At 44.4% G+C, this 19,526-nt stretch overlaps 1 protein-coding gene across 3 annotated transcripts; it reads right to left on the reverse strand.

The window, feature by feature from the left end:
- Positions 1 to 4,878: 4,878 nt before the first annotated feature.
- On the reverse strand, positions 4,879 to 19,192 carry ZNF615 (zinc finger protein 615). 3 transcript variants are annotated; one of them, XM_042920672.1, is made up of 5 exons: positions 19,067 to 19,192; positions 13,562 to 13,769; positions 11,503 to 11,629; positions 10,916 to 11,008; positions 4,879 to 7,488 (listed from the first exon to the last, which is right to left on the reverse strand). In XM_042920672.1, exons 2-5 carry the CDS (start codon positions 13,574 to 13,576, stop codon positions 5,528 to 5,530), a joined length of 2,196 nt encoding a protein of 731 aa, XP_042776606.1. In that variant the 5' UTR covers positions 13,577 to 13,769; positions 19,067 to 19,192; the 3' UTR covers positions 4,879 to 5,527. The 3 variants fall into 3 exon arrangements, with proteins under 3 accessions (XP_042776606.1, XP_042776605.1, XP_042776607.1); XM_042920671.1 differs by having other exon boundaries at positions 19,020 to 19,192; XM_042920673.1 differs by lacking the exon at positions 19,067 to 19,192 and having other exon boundaries at positions 13,562 to 13,856.
- Between the last annotated feature and the right edge of the window lie 334 nt (positions 19,193 to 19,526).

A 19,526-nucleotide genomic window follows, 5' to 3' on the forward strand; every position in this document is an offset into this window, starting at 1 on the left:
CCTGTGGGCAGAAAAAGCTGCACTTTTGCTGTATGAATCTGGTGGTTATATGCTTATGCTTACTACTCAACGGCAAGGGGACACGCAGGGAGTATTGGATCATCAATGTTCTCTTAGAATTTCGACTCATAAAACTACTTACCCAAGATATCTCTGGTGCTTATCATTCAGTTTGATAGTAACTATCTGTGAGATTTACAGGCAGTCATCAGACCCTTTAAGAATGTAGCAACCTAGGGGTGCCTGGGTGGCTCAGTTTGGGTAAGTGTCAGACTCCTGGTTTCAGCTCAGGTCATGATCTCAAGGTTTCAAGAGATCGAGCCCGGTGTCAGGCTCTGTGCTGACAATGAGGAACCTGCTTGGGATTCTCTCTCTCTGCCCCTCTCCTACTGGCACTGTTTCTGTCTCTTGAAAGATAAATAAACTTTGAAAAAGAAGAAGTAGGGGCGCCTGGGTGGCTCAGTCGGTTGAGCATCCGACTTCAGCTCAGGTCATGATCTCACAGCTTGTGAGTTCAAGCCCTGCCTTGGGCTCTGTGCTGACGGCTCAGGGCCTGGAGCCTGCTTCAGATTCTGTGTCTCCCTCTCTCTCTGCTCCTCCCCTGCTCACACTCTGTCTCTCTCTCAAAAATAAATAAAGATTTTTAAAAAATAAAATAAAAAAGAAGAAGAATGTAGGAACCAGTACATATTTGATCCTTATTAGAACTATGCTGGCTATTGGTCAGCCTTCCAGACTAAAGTGAACATTCTTCTGCTTCTGTCCCTCATCAGCATGGGGCTGGCCAACACCAACTAGAGGAAAGAGCAGCTAGGAGGAACCTAAACTGGGACTGAGATCGGGGCCTCAGGAAAAGGCCACTAAAGTGAGGCCAACAAGGGTCTGGAGTCAATGAGAAAGTTACAACCAGAATTGAGAGTCCAAAAATATTAAGGTCAATAGCTTTTTTCCCAAGGTACCAAGATGATTGAATGGGATTAGTCTTTTCAACAAAGGATGCTGGGATAATTGTATTTCTGTTTGCAGAAAAATAAATTAAGACCTTTAACTCTAAATATATACAAAAATTCACTCAAGATAGATCCCAGACCTAAATATAAGGGAGAGAGGTAAATGGGAGGTAATGTTCATAAACCAAATAAATTAGCCAGAGAGTTCGTGAGACAAGACAGTAATGGATGAGCCATAAAAGGTGATAAATTGGACTTGGTTAAAATTAAAAACATTTGTACTTTTTTTTTCTTTTAAACATTTGTACTTTCTAAGCACAACATTTAAGAAGAGTGGAGCCAGGGATTGGGAGAAAATATCTCCACACTGTACATCTGATAAAGGACTTATATTCAGAATATATTAAGAATTGCCAAAACTCAACAATACCAAAACAACCATCCAGTTACTTTGGGGGGTCATGAAAATTCAAAAAAATTGGATAGTGGTGATAAGTGACATAAGAGCCTGGAGCCTGCTTCAAATTCTGTGTCTCCCTCTCTCTCTGCCCATCCCCCACTCATGCTCTGTCTCTGTCTCTCTCTGTGTCAAAAATAAACATTAAAAAAAATTTTTTTTAATTTAATGAAATGGCTCTCATGGAGAAGGAGAATTTACGAAAATGGTTGCTTGTGTCAAACCTGGAAGGAAATACCTGAGGAGACTTTTGCCATAAAATAAAAATCCTGGGGCACCTGGGTAGCTCAGTGGGTTAAGCATCTCAGGTCAGGTCTTGATCTCAGGGTCATGAGTTCAAGTCTGCTTTTAAGTGTGAAGCCTACTTAAAAAAAAAAAAAAAAAAAAAAAAGATAAAAAGCCTATCTTTATTCAGGGACACAGCACTTGATCATGGCGAACTACTCTGATTTTTGCAGGGACAGTGAGGAGAGGGGATGCAGGAGACAAATTTTGATTCGAATTTTTGTTAGGAATCTTGAGAAGGGACTCAAAAGACTGAAAGGAAATACTTCCCCCATCCAGAAGGTTGAGCCTCATGGGGCACCTGGGTGGCTCAGTCCGTTGAGCATCGCTCAGGTCATGACCTCACGGTTCCTGTGTTCGAGCCTAGCATCAGCTCGCTGCTATCAGCACAGAGCCCGCTTGGGATCCTCTGTCTCCCCCTTTCTCTGCCTCTCTCCCACTTGTACTCTCTCTCTCTCTCAAAAATGAACATTAAATCACACACACACACACACACACACACACACACACACACACACACACAGGCCAGGGGTTATGAGTCTCAAAACTTCTAGACTCCTAGGCTCTCAAATCCTGCACTCCCCCAAACAACATTGACCTCAGATTCGATGTCAAGGTTACCGCAGGAGCTCTCCTCGCGCTGGACGCACCTGCCCCTTCGGAGCCCCAGGTGAAATCGCTGAGGTCGCCGAGGCGCGGTGTTCGTGGGTCCGCAGCTCGCCCCGCGAAGTTAACACACGAGCCCCCGCTCCCGACCCGCCGCCCTCGGCCGTCGGGCCCCAAAGACCTCGCCTGAGCGCGCGCCCGCCTTCCTCGGGGACTGAGGACGTCCCCGGGCGCATTCCCGCCTCCCGGGCCGGGCCCCTCGCTCGGGACCCACACCCGGTCAGGCGCCCCGAACCCCGAGCCTCTGAGGACTCCCCGGACCTCGTGCGACTGCGGTGCTCTCGGCGCCCTGCTGGCCAGCGGCTGGGGTCTGGGCGGCGAGGGGCGTGTGCGGCGGGCTCGGGGCTTCCGGAAGTGCGTCTCGGCTCGCTCGCTCCGGGCCCGAGCGCACTCGGGTGGGAGGTGACCTCGCTTCCTCCCTGAGCTCTCCGAGCGCTTCTGACCGGAGCAGTCGTTTTGCTGCCGGCCCTCTGTCCGGCGGGAAGAATCGGAACCGTCATGAGGGCACCCGGGGCCTTCCCCTCCTCGAAAGGGACGGTCACAGGCCTCTTCAGAGGCGGGAACCCACCCGAAGCCCATGTGACGCGGGGGCGCATTCTGATCATCAGTTTGGGGAAAAGGGCAAGCTGAGCACTTAGGCAGGAGCACCTGGGGCGCAGCCAGTTTGCGTGAAGTCCGGCGTCCAAGTGCAGGGAAGACCCCACAGAGCTTCTGGCTGGATCTCGGGTTGACTTTTCCTGAGGTCCGTATTGGACAAACCTACAGTGTCGGCCTCCTGCCGTGCTTCTCCTTTACTCACACTGGCTGCCACACGACCCTTGGGGCACTTCCGGTCACCAAATGCGTGTGGGGATTTCCGCACACCCCCGCAATTCTCCAGGACACCAGCTGGGCCCTGCAGTGTAACTCCATCCCGACACGAGCTACCCGGAGTGTCAGGTCCCACAGGTGAAGGGCTCGGCCCCACGAATGAACCCCCCTCCTCATTTCATACCCAGGGACCAGTAGTAGGTCCCCAGGTTACCTACAACTTCGGACTTGCTTCCAAGTGGGAGTTCCCCACAACTCCTTCCTCCAGTTCCATTGATTTGCTAGAGCAGCTCACAGAACTCGGAGAAACACGGACACCAATTAAAAGCTGGGTTAAAGCATATAGGTGAACGGCCAGATGAAGAGACACATGGAATGAGACCTGGAAGGGTCCCAAGCACGAGCTTCTGTCCTGGTGGAGTTGTGTTATGTTGCCCTCCCCCAACCTGGCTGTGTTCACCTACCTGGAAGCTCACCCATCCTTGGGGATCTTATGGAGGCTTCTTCAGGACCGACCAATTACTGACTCAATTTCCCTCTCCCCTCCCTGGAGGATGGGTGTTGGGCAGAATGTTGCAAACTTTTTGATTATGGCTTGGTCCTCATCCAGTCCTCATCCGGAAGCCTTGCAGGAGCCCACCCAGAGTCACCTCATTAGAATAAAAATTGCTCCGAATGCACTCATCACTTAGGAATTTACAAGGGCTTCAGGAGCGTGTGGCGGCAACCAGGGGCAGCTGGCCACAAGGGGCAGAGACCTATATATTTCCTATTATCTCATAAGGTCAAATAGCCAACTTCAAAGAGTAAGTGCTAAATGACTCTACCTTTCTAATTAATGTTCTATACATGACAAATTCATAGAATCTCTGATGCCAGGGAAAAGTGTCACTATGAAGGGGCAGCATGGGGAGTTTGTGTCGACAACACATTCTGAATTTTTACTGTGGTGTTGGTTACAGAAACCTACATATGTGATAAAGTTTCTTAAAACTACATATAAAAAACAAAAATGAGTGCATGTGAAAACTGGTGAGATCCAAGTAAATCCTGTGGTTAAAAGTAGTATAATAATTTCACTTTCCTCTATTTGATACTGGACTATGGTTATGTAAGGTTTTACCTTTGGAAACAGCTGGCTGAAGGGCATTTAGGAAATCTCAGAAATACTCGTTTTTGTGATTCTAAACTTATTTCAAAATTAAAAGTCACATACGACGCGGAGGTAGCTCAGTCGGTTAAGCATCTGATGGTCATGACCTCACGGTTCGTGAGCTCAAACCCCGTACTGGGCTCTGCACTGATGGTACAGAGCCTACTTGGGATTCTCTCTCTCTCTCTCTCTCTCTCTCTGGGCTCTGCACTGATGGTACAGAGCCTACTTGGGATTCTCTCTCTCTCTCTCTCTCTCTCTCTCCCTCCCTCCCTCCCTCCCTCCCTCTCTCATCTCGGTCTCTATTTCAAAATAAATAAACTTAAAAAAAATTAGAAGTTATATAAACGTTGCATTTACATTAATTTTATAAACCACTTGATGCTGCTTATAAACTTGGTTAAACACATCCAAATATATTGAGTTACACATATGAATATATCGTTTCATTCTGAAGTACTTCAAGTATTTGGTAATAACAATTAAATTTGGAACAAAGAAACTCAAGGGTTAATTATATAATGAAACAGGCAGAGAACACGCATAGAACACTCCTGCGTTGTACATATTAAAATTTAATACATGATAAGAGTAACTGCCACGATTTAAAATTGATAACATCAATGACAAGGCAGTCGGACATATGGCTGAAGGTATCCTGTTCTCAATGTCTGAGAGGTGTATTATGTTAGACATATGACAGAACGCTCTCATGCATCATTTCCCCAAGGCCTCTTTCCTTAAGTTGTCTGGTATTTGGCTAAAGTCCACCACATTGAACGTGTTCCTAAGTTATTTCTGTGTGGATTTCCTGGCAAATACGTTACTTCAAGACCGGACTATATTTATTACCATAGGAAAGTACTTCTCTAGTGTGAATTAACATCTACTGAGGTCTTAACTTCTGGGCAAAGGCTTTCCTAGTCGTTCATGATCTGTGATGATCACGTGATAGGTCTTCTTCCCACCGAAGTCTTTCCTAGTCTGTCACATTCATAGAATCTATCTTAGTCAACACTTTTTAGATGTATAACGTCCTAAGATATTTTCATCAAGGCTGACTGCGCGAGCAGTTTTGTAAGTTTTTTGTCAACATAAAATGTGACACAACTGATCACTAAAGATAATACCATTCTTTGCATTCATTCTTCATTGCAAAATATTATCTTGAGGGCCTACAACTGGCAACAGGTTTTCCCAAAGTGACTATCTGTGAATTCTCTTGTGTTTAACAAGGATTGACAAGTGGGCAAAAGTTTTCCCACAATCACTGCATCCATAGGGCCTCTCTCCGGTATGTTTTCTTTGATGAACATTGAGCCCTGACTTGGTCGTGAAGGCTTTCCCACATTCCCTGCATTCAAATGGTTTCTCTCCTGTGTGAATTCTCTGATGGGTGATGAGATCATTTTTGCGCAAAGAAAATTTTCCACATTCGGCACATGCAAAGGAGGTTTTTCCCGTGTGAAATCTCTGATGTTGTACGAGGCAGGTCTTCTTCCGGAAGGCTTTATCACATTCGTTGCATTTGTATGGCTTCTCTCCGGTATGAGTCTGCTGATGTATACCTAGAGTACTCTTCATGGTGAAGCCCTTTCCACACTCACTGCATATATACGGTTTTTCTCCGGTATGAGTTCGCAAATGTGCAACGAGCATGCTTTTCCCAGTTAAGCCTTTGCCACACTCATTGCATATATAGGGTTTCTCTCCTGTATGAGTGCGCCTGTGCACGTTGAGATGACTCTTCTCTGTGAAGCCTTTTCCACATTCACTGCATATATAGGGCTTCTCTCCCGTGTGAGTTCGTTGATGTCCGACCAGCCGTATCTTTGCTGGAAAGCCTTTCCCACATTCACTGCATACGTAGGGTTTCTCGCCCGTATGAGTTCGCCGGTGTACAATCAGGCGGCTCTTCACGGTGAAGCCTTTCCCGCAATCACTGCATATGTATGGTTTCTCTGCAGTATGAGTTCGCTGATGTACAATGAGATCACTCTTCATGGTGAAGCCTTTTCCACATACACTACACACATAGGGTTTCTCTCCCGTATGTGTTCGCTGATGTCTGATGAGCGGACTCTTCAAGGTGAAGCCTTTTCCACACTCACTGCATGTGTAGGGTTTCTCTCCTGTATGAGTTCGCTGATGTACGATGAGACAGTGCTTCATTGAGAAGCCTTTTCCACATTCACTGCATGTATACAATTTCTCTTCTGTATGAGTTTGCTGATGTGTGAGAAGACTGTTCTTCAGGGTGAAACCTCTCCCACATTCATCGCATATAAAAGGTTTCTCGCCAGTATGAGTTCGATGATGTGCAACAAGACGTCTCTTCTCAATGAAGCCTTTTCCACATTCGTTGCATATATATGGTTTCTCGCCTGTATGAGTTTTCTGATGTGTAGTGAGACTAAACTTTGTAGAGAAGGCTTTCTCACACAGACTGCATTCATGGGGCTTCTCTCCTGTATGAGTTCGCTGATGATAAACGAGCCGACATTTCTTGATGAACGCCTTCCCGCATTCATTACATGTATAAGGCTTCTGTCCCATATGAGTTTTCTGGTGTATGTTGAATTGTGATTTCTTAGGAAATGTTTTGTCACATTCAGTGCATTCATAATGTTTCAGTCCTGTATGAATTCTCTGATGTTCAATTAGCCTGGATTTTCTGGAGAATGCTTTCCTACACATACCGCATCCATGAGGTTTCTCTCTAGTATGAACTCTCTGATGATCAGTGAGCTGAGACACCTTGACAAAGGCTTTCCCACATTCACTGCATACATGGGCTTTCTGCGTATTTTGAGTTCTCTGTTGTTTCATGACCTGGGAATTATTATTAATGGGTTTTACACCTACAGGAAATTTATTTACACTATAAAATTGTTCGTGGTTACCGTAAAGAAGGGATTTCCCATCTTCATGAAACTCAGCAGAGTTCTCCAAATTACAGCTTATACTCTGGCTTTCCAAACTTGAATTTGATTTTAAAGGTTTTTCACGTAAATCAAACATATCATAATTTTGTTTCAACAGAAAATCACTTTCACTCTGGTTAAAAATGCTTGCAAATGTATTATGTTCACAGCATTGTTCCACACTCTTCTGAATGCTTCGATTTTGTAACTGACACTGCAGGGGATCATCAACTTTCCTGATTTCTAGGAGAGAAGAGAACAATGAATCACTCTGTCATCTCTCATAATCTTAGTTTGGAATAAAACTGTTTTAAAAAGGCCTTCATGTGAAGTAGTTATTTTAAGTGACAATCCTACAGGTGGTATAATAAGAAATACATTTGGTCTCTATCCACAGTTCCTGGTACAGAGCTTCTAAATGTCCTAACGGGAGTTTCTTTTGTTATTCATAACAAGCCCTTTCAATCACAACTGAGTTTATGCTAATGAGGCGATTTAGCATAGGGTTCCTACACAACCACGAAATGGGGCTGGTACCCAGAAAGACCAAGCGATTATAAGGTTGGAACTTTCAGCCCCACCCACCAAGAAAGGGAAAGGCAGGAGGAACTAGAGATTACAGCTGTACAGAAACTCTCGGGGCACCTGGGTGGCTCAGTCAGTTAAGCTCTTGACTCGACTTTGGCTCAAATCATGATCTCACGGTTTGTGATATTGAGCCCCATGTCAGGCTCTGTGCTGACAGCACGGAGCCTGCTTGGGATTCTCTCTTTCTCTCTCCCCCTCCCCTGCTCATTCTTTTTCTTTCAAAATAAGTAAACATTTTTTTAAAAAAAGCTCTATAGAAACTCTTAAATAAGATCTGATCAGCTTCTGGGTTGGTAAACACATCCGTGTGCCAGGAGGGTGGTGCACCCCAGTTCCATGGAGACAGAAGCTCCTGCATTCAGAAATCCTTCATACTTTGCCCTATGTACCTCTTCATTTGGCTGTTCATCTGTATCCTTTATAAATCCTTTATTAAGCTGGCAAACACAAGTGTTTCTCTGAGTTCTGTGAGCTACTCTAGCAAATTAATTGAACCCAAAGAGGGGGACATGGGAATCTACAATTTATAGCCAGATGGACAGAAGCATAGGTAACAATCTGGACTTGCAACTGACATCTGAAGTAGGGACAGACTTGTGGACTGAACCTTTAGCTTATAGGATCTGACATTCTTTCCAGGTAGATAGTATCAGCATTGAGTTAAATCTGTAAAACATCCTGATTTTATTCTAGGTACAGACAACTGAAGCAAAGGATTAAGAAGGCATTGCAGTTTGTGAAGCACAGTTAAAGAAGCAGTGGAGACGTAAGAGGTAGAGGAAATCAAGATCTATTTAAAGAAAAGATAAGGTTCACTGATGGGCTCAACGGGAGAAGTGGGAAGAGGTTAATGAAAGCGAGGACTCGAGGATCACTTCAGGAATTGTGTGGCTTGGGCTGCTGGACAAAATGTCTCTCACTAAAATAAGGAATATTACTGAAGTCCAGAATGAGGGGAAAATCTAGCATGCATTGTGAAACATGCATGCTAAATGTGAAGATGTTATCTTAAAATGTGAAATCACATCTTAAAATGTGAGATTTTTTTAAAAGTTGATTTATTTTGAGAGAGAGTGAGCACATGAGGGAAGGGAAGGGATAGAGAGAGGGAGAGACAGAATCCCAAGCAGGCTTTGTGTTACTGGAGGGCTCAAACTCGTGAACCGTGAGATCATGACCTGAGCCAAGATCAAGAGCCGGATGCTTAACCGAGTGAACCACACAGGCACCCCTAGATTGTTGAATTGTACACCTGAAACTAATATAACACTGTATGTTAATTATACTTGAATAAAAAAAAATCAGATTCAAGTTCTTGAAAAATTAGTAGAAATTCCATTTGCTATCACTTTAAATTTATTTTTATTATTTATTTATTTATTTTAACATTTATTCATTTTTGAGAGAGAGACAGAGAGACAGAGAGACAGAGAGAGTGGGTGGCGGAGGGGCAGAGAGAGAGGGAGGCACAGAATCCAAAGCAGGCTCCAGGCTCCGAACTGTCAGCACAGAGCCCGACGTGGGGCTCCAACTCATGAACTGTTGGAGAACCACCCAGGTGCCCCATTTTGCCATCACTTTACAAATTGAAAAGTAATAATACATGGGTACATCCAGTATCAGGGTGTGACTGAATTACAATAACAACAACAACAACAACAACAACAACAACAACAATGTCAGGGAGTGCTTCAGAGCCTGGAGCCTACTTCGGATTCTGCATCTTTCTCTCTAACCCTCCCCTGCTCGTGCTCTGTCTCTCTCTCTCTCAAAAATAAATAATAAAAATTAAAAAAAAATCATGTGAAAACAAAAGCTTTAGGAAAATAAATGCAGTGATAACATCTAATAATTAAAGGAAAATCTGAATTAACAAAACCATGAAGGAAATCATTTGAAGCAGACATAACTTATGACATAGTTTGGTCTGGCAATCATGTGGCATGTTAAAAAAGATATTTTCTTGTTAATTAAATAACCTCTGAGAGCTCAGCAAGCAGAGAACATTCAAGGTAATGCCAGGATGGGGACAATTTAAAATGTGTAGTTGTGTTGAACTCAAAGAGAACCTAAATTTTATTTTTTTTTAAGTTTATTTATTTATTTTTTGAGAAAGACAGAGACAGCACAAGCAAGGGAGAGGCAGAGACAAAGGGAGACAGAGAATCCCAAGCAGGCTCCGTGCTGCTAGCACAGAACCCGATGCTCTGTGGTTTGAGCCCACGAAGCCGTGAGATCATGACCTGAGCCGAAACCAAGAGTCGGATGCTCAACCGACTGAGCCACCCAGGCACCTCAAGAACCTGCATTTTAAAAAAAGGATGAAAAAAAAAAAAATAATAAATAAATAATAAAAATTAAAAAAGGATGAAGAGAAGATGATTCCTGTGCTCACACACAGAATGGGAAGTTACGGCTGGCTGCCATGAAGAAGGGTAAAATATATAGGATGAAAGCATGCATTAGACAACATTGAGAGAGAAGTCAATTGGACATCTAAAGAAAAGAGAAAGAGGTTGACTCACGGGAATGGAGGAAACTTAAGAGTGAGGAGAACTGAGAAGAAAACGAAAATGAAAGTATGGAGAACTTCAGGGGTTCCCGGGGTGGGGGTGGGGGCAAAGAACGACATAAATGCACAGCAAAAGCCAGGTTACCATGGAGACCAAGTATCGAAGGTATAGTCAGAAGTTATGGAAGGAAATCATTATTTCCTGGTAAGCAGGCATAGTAGTGAGAAAAAAGTGGGGAAGTCAAAGTTGTTTTTTTCCAGAAAGGCCTGGAAAGTGGAATTTCACAGCAGGAGAGACACTGTCACAGTGGATGAAGATTAGAAAGTCCGAGGAAGAAGATGACTATGCAAAACAAACAAAAACAAGAAGTATATAAAGCAAACAGGGAACAGGGATCAGATCTCAAAAGAAAAAAAGGGATATATTTTCCTCGAAATTTCAACGAAGAAGAAGAGTTCCCATAGAGGAAAACAGATGTGGGGAGGGGCTGTCACAGCTGTGACGCCTTCTCTGTCTGACCAGGGTACTGCTTCTGCAGCCACCCCCCACCCTGCCAACTTCTCACTCACCTGGGCAGATTCGACTGTCGATCTCATCTTCTGTTGTCCAAAGTTCTCCTCCTTCCAACTTGGAGAGTGCATCTGGTTTGCTGGCGAGATACCCTGTTCGTGAGAAATGATAGAGGACTCAGTGGTTGGGGCACCGGGGTGGCTCAGTTGGTTCAGCGTCCGACTGTGGCTCGGGTCACGATCTCGTGGTTCGCGGGGTCAAGCACCATGTTGGGCTCTGCGCCAGCAGTGCGGAGCCTGCTTGGGACTCTCTCTCTCTCTCCCTTCTCTCTGCCCCTCCCTGACTCACACTTTCTCTCTCTCTCAAAATAAATAAATAACCTTAAAAAAAAGAAGAAGAAGAAGATGACTCTGTGGCCTGGGGTATATCAGGAGGGCATAATGTTACATTTTAGGGAATAAACAATGTTTCACATCTGTAAACATCAAGGCTTTTCTCTCAAGAGAGGGGACATTATATCCTCTTGTCTGAGAGAAGAAAAGGATGCGAGAATCTATCATGTCAGAGTACTAAAGAGTTAAGTAGCTGAGAAAGAAAAAACCACTGGCAGAGCACCCTGTGAGAGACACAGAGGAGTCGTCCTCACCCACGGACACCAAGTTCCTGTAGTTCTCCAGCATCACGTCCCGGTACAGGTCCTTCTGGGCGGGGGCCAGGAGCCGCCACTCCTCCCGGGAGAAGCCCACGGCCACGTCCTCAAATGTCAGGGATTCCTGTTATAACACAGTTACATTTAATGAAATGATGTTCTTTCAGTGATACGTAAAAAATGGATAAGGGAAACTATTCTGTTCATTTCACCATAAAGGAAGTTGGTGGTTTTTGTTCTTTAATACATGGTGATAGAATAAGAAATCTTGTAAAATATTATGTCACTGTGCAGTCTTCTCCTCATCAAACAAAGTTGAAAATCAGAGAAAGTTTCTGTAATATGTACCATTAAATCCTCTTGCTGGTGTAAGAACATCTGTATAAATTTGAGCATCTATTTGCCAATATGGAAGTACGTAGATGAATAACACAGATTTCTAAGTTCACCACGAGCATGTGAACCAATACCAAAATCAGTGATGAAGACTGCAGATATGCTAGAATCACCAGAAAACCCATACTAATTTCAGTGGTTAATATACTAAACAAAATAAAGGAACCGTATCATACATGTATAAAGCAAAGAGATTAATGACCAAGCAAATTTATAAAAAAAACTACAAATATACTTATAGACACATAGATGTACATAGACGAATATATATATGTATGTGTGCATATCATTAGGCAGAGTTAACACTACAATAGAAACAATGAAGAAACAGCTGCAGGAACCACGTTTTTACATTTATGAGAAGTAAGGGCAGTTAAGGCCTTTACTCACCACAACAGATCTATGAAGAACGATCAAAGACCTATGTGAACTTCAAACCTATGTGTCATGAAACATTAACATTCCCTCAAGCAACTAGTCTGTTTTCTCCTCACAGTCGATGCCTGTGATACTGTGATATAATAAGAAGTATATATTTGGTATTCATCTCCAGTTCCTAGCACAAAGCTCCTAAAGCCTTTAGAAGGGCTTGCGGTGGGAGGGACACCTTGTGTTATTTGTAACAAGCCCCTTTCAACCATACCCGAATTTATATTAACGAGGTAACTCTGGTGGGCCCCTAGATACCCTAAGGATGTGGCTGGTTGCTATGAGAACCAAGCTATTGATTAGAGGGCTGGAAGTGTCAGCCCTACCCCAGGGTAGGGAGGGGAGAGGAACTGGAGATTGAGATAATCACTAGATGGCCAGTGATTTCATCAATCGCCTCTACATAATGAAACTTCCATAAAAAACACTAAACTACAGGGCTGGGGTGCTTCCATGTTGGTTAACACATCAAGGTGCTGGGAGGGTGGCTTGCTTGGAGATGGCATGGAAGGTCCTCGCCCCTTCTCCCATACCTTGCCCTATGCTTCTCTTCCATTTGGTTGTTCCCATCTTGTAGCCTTTATAATAAACTGGTAAATGTGAAGTAAAGTGTTTTCCTGAGTTACGTGAGCCACTGGGGTGAATTCTCGAACCCAAGGAAGGGATTGTGGGAACTGCCCATTTGTAGCCAAGTCAGAAGTATGGGTACCCTGGGCACCTAATGCTTGGCATCTGTAATGAGGTCAGTCTTGTGGGACTGAGCCCTATAAACTTGTGGAGTACGACAGTAACTCCAGGTAGTTAGCGTCAAGATTGAATCAGATTGTACACGGTGGTGTCTAGAGAGTTGAGGAACTGGTCGTTGGTATGAAAAAATTCACATGTGTGGTATCAGAAGTGTTGGCAGTAGAAACAGATCACAGTAACTAATGCCTGCCATGTAACTTACCAAGATTCTCTCATGATGGCTGTCAGAGATATGTGCAACATTGACAGGTATCGTGACCTACAGGGTCTTGCACAATCACATATATTCCAACAAGAGCCACAAAGTATGAATCCTATGAAAAATATGTTCCTGATCCTACTTGGCCCAGATTTCTCCAGATCCTGCTATTCTCAATTCAAACTTTTTTGTTTAATTGCACTGATTTTTTTTTTTTTTTTTCTACAGGCCTCTACAAATCCATTGGGGGAGGGGGAGGAAAGAATAAAAGAAACCAAAAGTCACCTGGGCCTGGATCATCTTCTTCTGATTTTGGGAAATGGCTGCTAACCGGGATGCTCTGTCTTTAGCTCTTCTGGATCAGCTCTAAATTTCTGTTCAAAAATCTCAGTCTCCAGTCAAAGGTTTCCCCAGAAATGCTGATGCCTGAGTCTTGGAATCTTCTCCTTTTTCCCTGGATTCCTCTTGTCCCTGGGGAGCCAGCACCTACAGGCTGAAAAGCAAATTACTCTGAGCGGCACAATCTCTTTAGGCCCAAATATTGTCACTGTCGCTATGCATTCACCTTAAACCAAGGCCCCCAAAGATCTGTCTTTTTGAAAAGAGAGGGAAAAAAACCACAAGATGAAGGGGCGGGCCTATGCCGGACGACCGCGCCTCCTCCCCTTGAGTAACAGGACTCCCACCCTTCCCTAGCCAATCGGCCAAGGTCACGACCCTTCCCCAGCCAATCGGCTGAGGCCACAGCCATTACCTCACCAACTGCCCCTAGACCCCAATAAAACCTTTGTGCTTTTGAAACTCGCTCTCTCTCCCCGGTATCTCACCGCTGTGTTGGTGCAGGTAGGGGATTGAGCTCGAGCTAGCTCGAATAAAGGCTCTTTTGCTTTTGCATCGGACTCAGCTCCCAGGCGGTATTTGGGGATCACGAATTCTGGGCATAACAAAGAGACTCTTCATGATAGAGAAGAAACTGAGGAGTGATGGAGGGAGGTGGGTGGGGGATGGGCTAGATGGGTGCTGGGTGCTAAGGGGGGCACTTGGGATGAGCACTGGGTGTTGTATGTTTAACCAACTGAGCCACACAGGCGCCCCCCACTGGCTGTGGTATGCAAGTGATGAATCACTGAATTCTACTCCTTGAAACCAATATTGCACAGTGTGTTAACTAAAATTTAAAAATTAAAAAAAAATCGGTCTTTTTATTAAGTGCTCTGGGCCAAGTGGCAGGGGCCTCCTCAGGCACATCATTTTTAGGAAAGAGGACACACAGACAGTAAGAGATACACATTTTTCTCTTAAATCATGCATGTCCATCTACCTCTGCAAAAGTCTTTTTACATCCTAGGGGACATACACTTTGGTTTTGAGAACATCATGCTAATAAGCAAATAATAACACATTGTCTTCATAATTTCTCATTGCCATTCAGTTCTTCATACTCTGTAGAGTATTAGAAGTATAAACCTGTATAGGATAGTTGGCAAAAACATTCTTTGGAAATAGAACTGAATTTTCAGGCGAAAGCACACAGTATTCTTCATCAGAAGACCTGTGTTACAGCAAATAAGAAGGTTCTTCAAGCAAAAGGAAAGGATCTTCCAATGCAAGCAGAGGAGCAAGGAGTCAAGAGAAATAACACTGGTAAATAAGAGTTGAAGTCAGTCAGTACCAACTGGAAACATAATAATGATCATCTCTCAGAAGGTTTTAAAAACATGAAGAGTTAAGATATTCCATGACAGGGGCACCTGGGTGGCTCAGTCAGTTAAGTGTCAGACTTTGGCTAAGGGCATGATCTCGAGTTTCAGGGGTTCGGGCCCCACGTCGGGTTCTGTGCTGACAGCTCAGAGCCTGGAGTGCTTAGGATTCTGTGTCTCTCTCTCTGTATGCCCCTCCCCCGTTCACACTCTGTATCTCTCTCTCTCTCTTTCAAAAATAAACATTAAAAAATATTAATGATAAAATAAAATAAATAAAGTAAAAAATAAAGTATTCCATGGCAGCATATAACATAGAAGTGGTGAATGAAAAACTGTTCTAAAATCTCTGTATAGGGGCGCCTGGGTGGCGCAGTCGGTTAAGCGTCCGACTTCAGCCAGGTCACGATCTCACGGTCCGTGAGTTCGAGCCCCGCGTCAGGCTCTGGGCTGATGGCTCAGGGCCTGGAGCCTGTTTCCGATTCTGTGTCTCCCTCTCTCTCTGTCCCTCCCCCGTTCATGCTCTGTCTCTCTCTGTCCCAAGAATAAATAAACGTTGAAAGAAAAAAAAATTAAAAAAAAAAGTAAAATCTCTGTATAGACAGAGAAGAATATAAAAGTACTAATTACCATAATACTTCGACAAATACAAACTGTATGTTATTTTGCAATCTCTAGTGTGAATAAAACTAATATATATATTTTTAAACATACATAACTACATTTTAAAAGGGAAACAAATATAATGCACATGGCTTCTGTAGCAACTACTCAACTATACTACTATAGCTCAAAAGCAGTCATATTAAAAAAAAAAAAAACAAACAGGTGTGGCTGAGTTCCCATAAGACTTTATTAACAAAAACAGGCACAGGCCCAGATTCAGTTCATGGGCTCTACTTGCCCAACTCCAAATGAGAACGCAAAAGCCACATAATCATCTAAATCAAGGGTCAGTAACACAGGGCCTAGACCACCTGCTTTTGTAAATAGTTTCGTGGGAATACGGCCAGATCCACTTGTTGACCATTCTCTCGGGCTTTCACACTCTATCTACAAAGGTGGAGTTGAGAATTTACATCTGAAAACATTACCCAGTACCACACACTTTGAAAAAATGATCAGAGATGACTTTTGAACATAGAAAGAGGCAAATCATCAGTATTCACCTAACACGTCTGTGTACATCTTTAGTCAGGTGGCTGGCTACAACATTTAAATAGAAAAATTCTAGGGGCGCCTAGGTGGCTCAGTTGGTTAAGCGACTGACCCTCGATCTCAGCTCAAGTCATGATCTTGAGGTTGGTGAGTTCAAGCCCGGAGTAGGGCTCTGTGCTGACAGTGCAGAGCCTGCTTGGAATTCTCTTGCCTACTCTTTCTGCCCCTACCCCACTTGCTTGCTCTCCTCTCTCAAAATAAATAAGTAAACTTAAAAAAAAAATTTTTTTAATGGCTCAGTTGGTTGGGCGTCTTGACTCTTGATTTCAGCCCACGTCATGATCCCAGCGTCTTAGGAACACGCCCTGTGTCAGGCTCTGTGCTGAGCATGGAGCCTGCTTAGGATTCTCTCTCTCAATGTCTGTCTCTCTCTCTCTCTCTCTCTCTCTCTCTCTCCCTCTCTTTCCCCCTCTGCCCTGTTCCCCCACTCACACTCTCTCTAAAAATTAAAAAAAAAAAAAAAAATCTAGACCATTTTAAAGCATACACAGGTCAAGGTCAGTATTAAAGAGCAGGACATTTCATGGGGATAATTTAACATTTTTAAAGTTTATTTAGTTACCTATTTATTTATTTATTCTTAGAGAGAAAGCCCGAGCAGAGAAGAGGGGAAAAGGGAGAGAGAGAATCTTAAGCAGGCTCCACACGAAGCACAAGCCTGACTCGGGCTTAACACAGAGTCAGATGCGGCTGCTCAATCGACTTAGCCACCCAACCACACCTAACATTCACTTAGGCAATAAAAGTATCACCAGTAACCAAAAAATCCACTTCTAAGAACTTCTGAAAAGAAATACTGACAACAGTGTAATATTTGAGAGGTCACTTTTAGTTCCTCATTATATTTTTTCATAAGAGCACTTATGTTTTAAGTCAGAAAGTTATTGGCATTCTACATTTAAATTGCTGTTGCTAGATCATTAATGTAAGTTCACAACTTTACTTTAAAAAAGAGAGAGAAGTAAGGAAGGAGGTAGGGAGAGAGAAAATGAGTTACACACACAAATTTTACACAGCACAAAACCATAAATATGGGGAAATTATCAGCCTTTTTACTCAAATACACTAGGCTCCTGCCATCACAGACCACAATTTTAGGTATTTTACTACACTTATCTTCAAAACAACCCTGAGGGAGAGAGTTTAACTTCTCTTTTTGCCAAGTGGTTAAGAGACACAGGTCACACCCATCACACAATGGAATTGAAAAATCAGATTAAGGGGCGCCTGGGTGGCTCAGTCGGTTAAGCGGCCGACTTCCGCTCAGGTCATGATCTCACGGTCGGTGAGTTCAAGCCCCTCGTCGGGCTCTGTGCTGACAGCTCAGAGCCTGGAGCCTGCTTCCGATGCTGTGTCTCCCTCTCTCTCTGACCCTCCCCCACTAGTGCTCTGTCTCTCTCTCAAAAATAGATAAACATTAAAAAAAATAAAATAAAATGCACCAAAACCAACAAGAAGACTGATTCATGAAAAGAAGATGGATAGAGGCTCAGGTAACTAACTGGTAGAGCTAGTCTAGTCCGAAGTTAATGGTAAAATCTAGGTGGTAGGTATATGAATGGTTACTTTAAAATTCTTTCAGTATGTATGTGTGAAAATGTTCCACACTAAAATGTTGGGTGGAGAGAAAGATACTGTAATTAGAATTTAGTAGGGTGGCCAAGTACCAAATAAATATTTACAGTTAATTGATCTTTTACATTACAGAAAATAAGGAAAAGGGAGTCAGAAAGTAATAACACGCTTACAACTGCAGTAAAAATAAACAGTTTATATTGGAAACGAAAGGCTGGGGAACAAATCCAAGGGTATAAATGCATAATCATAAACTGTCCCCCAAATGATACCTAAACATCTCAAACATTTCATCTCTATATAGATTATACATAGGCAAATGCTTAATACGAATCCACTCACAATATCACCGGTTCACACGTTAAAAACAATCTGTGTTTATTATATGAAATGAGGCCAAGGAGAAAATCATAGTACCATTTACACAACTTATCTGAATTATAAATATTAAGCACATAATCTAAAAGCCTCAAATTGAAATCTACTAAAATGTTGACAAGGATTATCCCTTGTGAACGGAACGTACAGTGTGATAAGAACGTACAGTCTGGTAAGAGATTTTACTTGGGTCAGAATCTGAAAAGAAACATCCAAGAGGAATGTGCAAGGAATCTCGGAGGACAAAAGAGAAAAGGCGGCAACTTCAACATAAAACTGCTATTAGATAGGCTGGCTCGTTCATCTCGGCAAAAACTTTCATTCCTGGGAGTCCGAGGGTACGAAGTGGCGCCGGCTGCCAAAAAACCAGAGCTGAAAAAGGACCCGGGGCGAAAGGGCAGAAGCGGGGACGCACACCCGCTGTCGTTGGCGGCAGCCCAGGCCCGAGCTCCGCACGCCGCGGCCGAGCCCCCCGCCTCCAGGCGCAGCCCACGCTCCCACCCGCACCCCCGACGCACCCGGCGGCCCCCGCGTGAGCTCCACGGACCCCGACCCGTGAGCCCCGAACCAGCTCGTCTCTGAGCCCCGAACAAAACCCGCTCCACTTGCAGCTGACCGCCACCACCCTCCCGCTCGCAATCTCTGAGCCCCAGCGAGTAAACGGCCCCCAAATGTGCCCTCTGCACCCGGTCGCTGTTCCCGAGAAATCTTTACCCACGAGCTACGAGAGCACCTCCTGACCGAGACCACGGGCACCGCAAGCGCACACCCTAACACGGAAGAACACCCACCCACGGTCTCCTCCCGCAAGAATTCCACCCACCCCAGGCAGACGCTGACGAACCCTCCCCGGCCACAGTCCGCGAACGCACCTGATTCTCGCCACACGCCACTGCGACCGACCGGCACCTGAACTTACTTCGCTGAACTTCGTCCGCGTCCCTCAGCACCGCGGGGCTGCGGCCAACAAGGGTCTGAAGCATTTCTGGAGAAAAGACAACCGGACCCCGGCTCTGCCGCTGCGGCAACATGGCCGCACCCTGGCCATGCCCCGTGGGGGCAGCCATCTTGGATCTCGGCCCTACGGGGCGCCAAGAGCCCGATTCCGCGCCCGCCGGCAGGGGCGGCTGGGAAAGTGAAAGGGCCCGTCAGTCCGGGCAGAAACGCACAGGTGGGAGGCGCAAAGCTGGAGCTTACGCCAGGCAAAAAACGGTGCGGGGAAAATCCCTTTCAGCGAGCGGACTGGAAAATTAAAATTAGGACACGGCTCGGTTGGCGTGGTCCTGTTAACAGGAAGTGGAGGTATTTGTACAGCACAGAACTCACAGAAGCCTCCTCGGGGGAGTTTCCAGCAGAAATGGGTTTGAAGCGACTTTTGG

This window comes from Panthera leo, chromosome E2, assembly GCF_018350215.1.
Source record: "Panthera leo isolate Ple1 chromosome E2, P.leo_Ple1_pat1.1, whole genome shotgun sequence".
NCBI classification, from domain to species: Eukaryota; Metazoa; Chordata; class Mammalia; order Carnivora; family Felidae; genus Panthera; species Panthera leo.